The 1,264-nt window shown below is 52.8% G+C and overlaps 1 protein-coding gene across 1 annotated transcript in view; it reads right to left on the bottom strand.

The window, feature by feature from the left end:
• Positions 1 to 871, bottom strand: part of LOC107080896 (pleckstrin homology domain-containing family G member 3-like) — a gene marked incomplete at its 5' end in the record, with an annotated part of 14,177 nt that extends 13,306 nt beyond the window's left edge. The window contains 2 exons of the mRNA XM_015369108.1: positions 383 to 514; positions 721 to 871. Of these exons, the coding sequence (XP_015224594.1) occupies positions 383 to 514; positions 721 to 871 (283 nt within the window). The remainder of the gene's footprint in view (positions 1 to 382; positions 515 to 720) is intronic.
• Positions 872 to 1,264: the final 393 nt, after the last annotated feature.

Here is a 1,264-nt window from a genome sequence, read left to right as displayed (position 1 = left end):
GCTCGGAGCTCGTCTGCCTGGCTGTGTGTTTAGACCAATCTGACTGGATGATCTGCTGAGATGATGTGAATTGTTGCTATAGAAACAAGCTGAATTGAATCAGTCTGCTGTGCAGCACTGCAGGGAAGTCATGGTCAATGGAAACCAATGGAAAGTTCAGTGGATGGAAAAACTGCGCGCTTCATGCTTCCCTCTGCTGCAAAGCTTTATGCAGATCTTGGTTTTAAGCAGAAATCAGTACCGATAATAATTGCTGATATTAATAGATATAAACGTTCCAGATCTAAACCGCCAGAGAGCAGCAGCTCTAAAGCAGAACTGAGAGGAACCGGGTCCAACATGCAGCACCGCTGTAGGGTTAGAAGGAAACAGGATGGTGGACCTGCAGCCGGACGGCGTGCTCATGCTTCCTCTTCATGTCGTTGATGTACCAGGCCACCCCCGTCATGGTGTAGATGGCCTCCTCCACCACGTCATAGCCCTCCTCCTCAGGGTCAAAGTGCTTGGCGATCTCCTGAACATCGACACAGAAGGAGGAGAACATCTGAGGAAGGTTTCCTGTTCCTCAGACATGGATCCTCTGATCCAAACCAACGCAGGTTCTGACGGGTCAGAACCAGAACATTAAAGAACATTAATGATGGATGAATGATGTCATTCTTCAGCCAATCAGAGACCGGATGTCCCAGAGGAGCTGAGCTCCATGCAGGTGTGACGCACCTGGAGCAGCAGGTGGTACTTCAGGATCCTCTGGACCGGTTTGAGCAGGTAGGAGCCCAGAGGCATGGAGCGCTTCAGAGACGCCTGGCGCTCCCGGAAAAACTGGGCCAGAGATTTGTTCATCATGCACTCCGTGAGCGCCGCCACCGAACTGCAGCAGGAGAAACGAGGAGGAGAAACAGGTGAGGAGGAGCAGGTGAGGAGGAACAGGGAGGAGGAACAGGTGAGGAGGAACAGGTGAGGAGGAACAGGGAGGAGAGATGAACAGGTGAGGAGAAACAGGTGAGGAGGAGAAACAGGTGAGGAGGAGCAGGGAGGAGGAACAGGTGAGGAGGAACAGGTGAGGAGGAACAAGGAGGAGAGATGAACAGGTGAGGAGAAACAGGTGAGGAGGAGCAGGTGAGGAGGAACAAGGAGGAGAGATGGACAGGTGAGGAGAAACAGGTGAGGAGGAGCAGGTGAGGAGGAACAAGGAGGAGAGATGGACAGGTGAGGTGAAACAGGTGAGGAGGAGCAGGTGAGGAGGAACAAGGAGGAGAGATGG

This window comes from Cyprinodon variegatus, unplaced genomic scaffold (assembly GCF_000732505.1).
Source record: "Cyprinodon variegatus isolate N-32 unplaced genomic scaffold, C_variegatus-1.0 Scaffold2472, whole genome shotgun sequence".
Lineage (NCBI taxonomy): Eukaryota > Metazoa > Chordata > Actinopteri > Cyprinodontiformes > Cyprinodontidae > Cyprinodon > Cyprinodon variegatus.
Note: the sequence above shows the minus strand (reverse complement) of the source record. Positions and strands in the feature narration are given on the sequence as shown.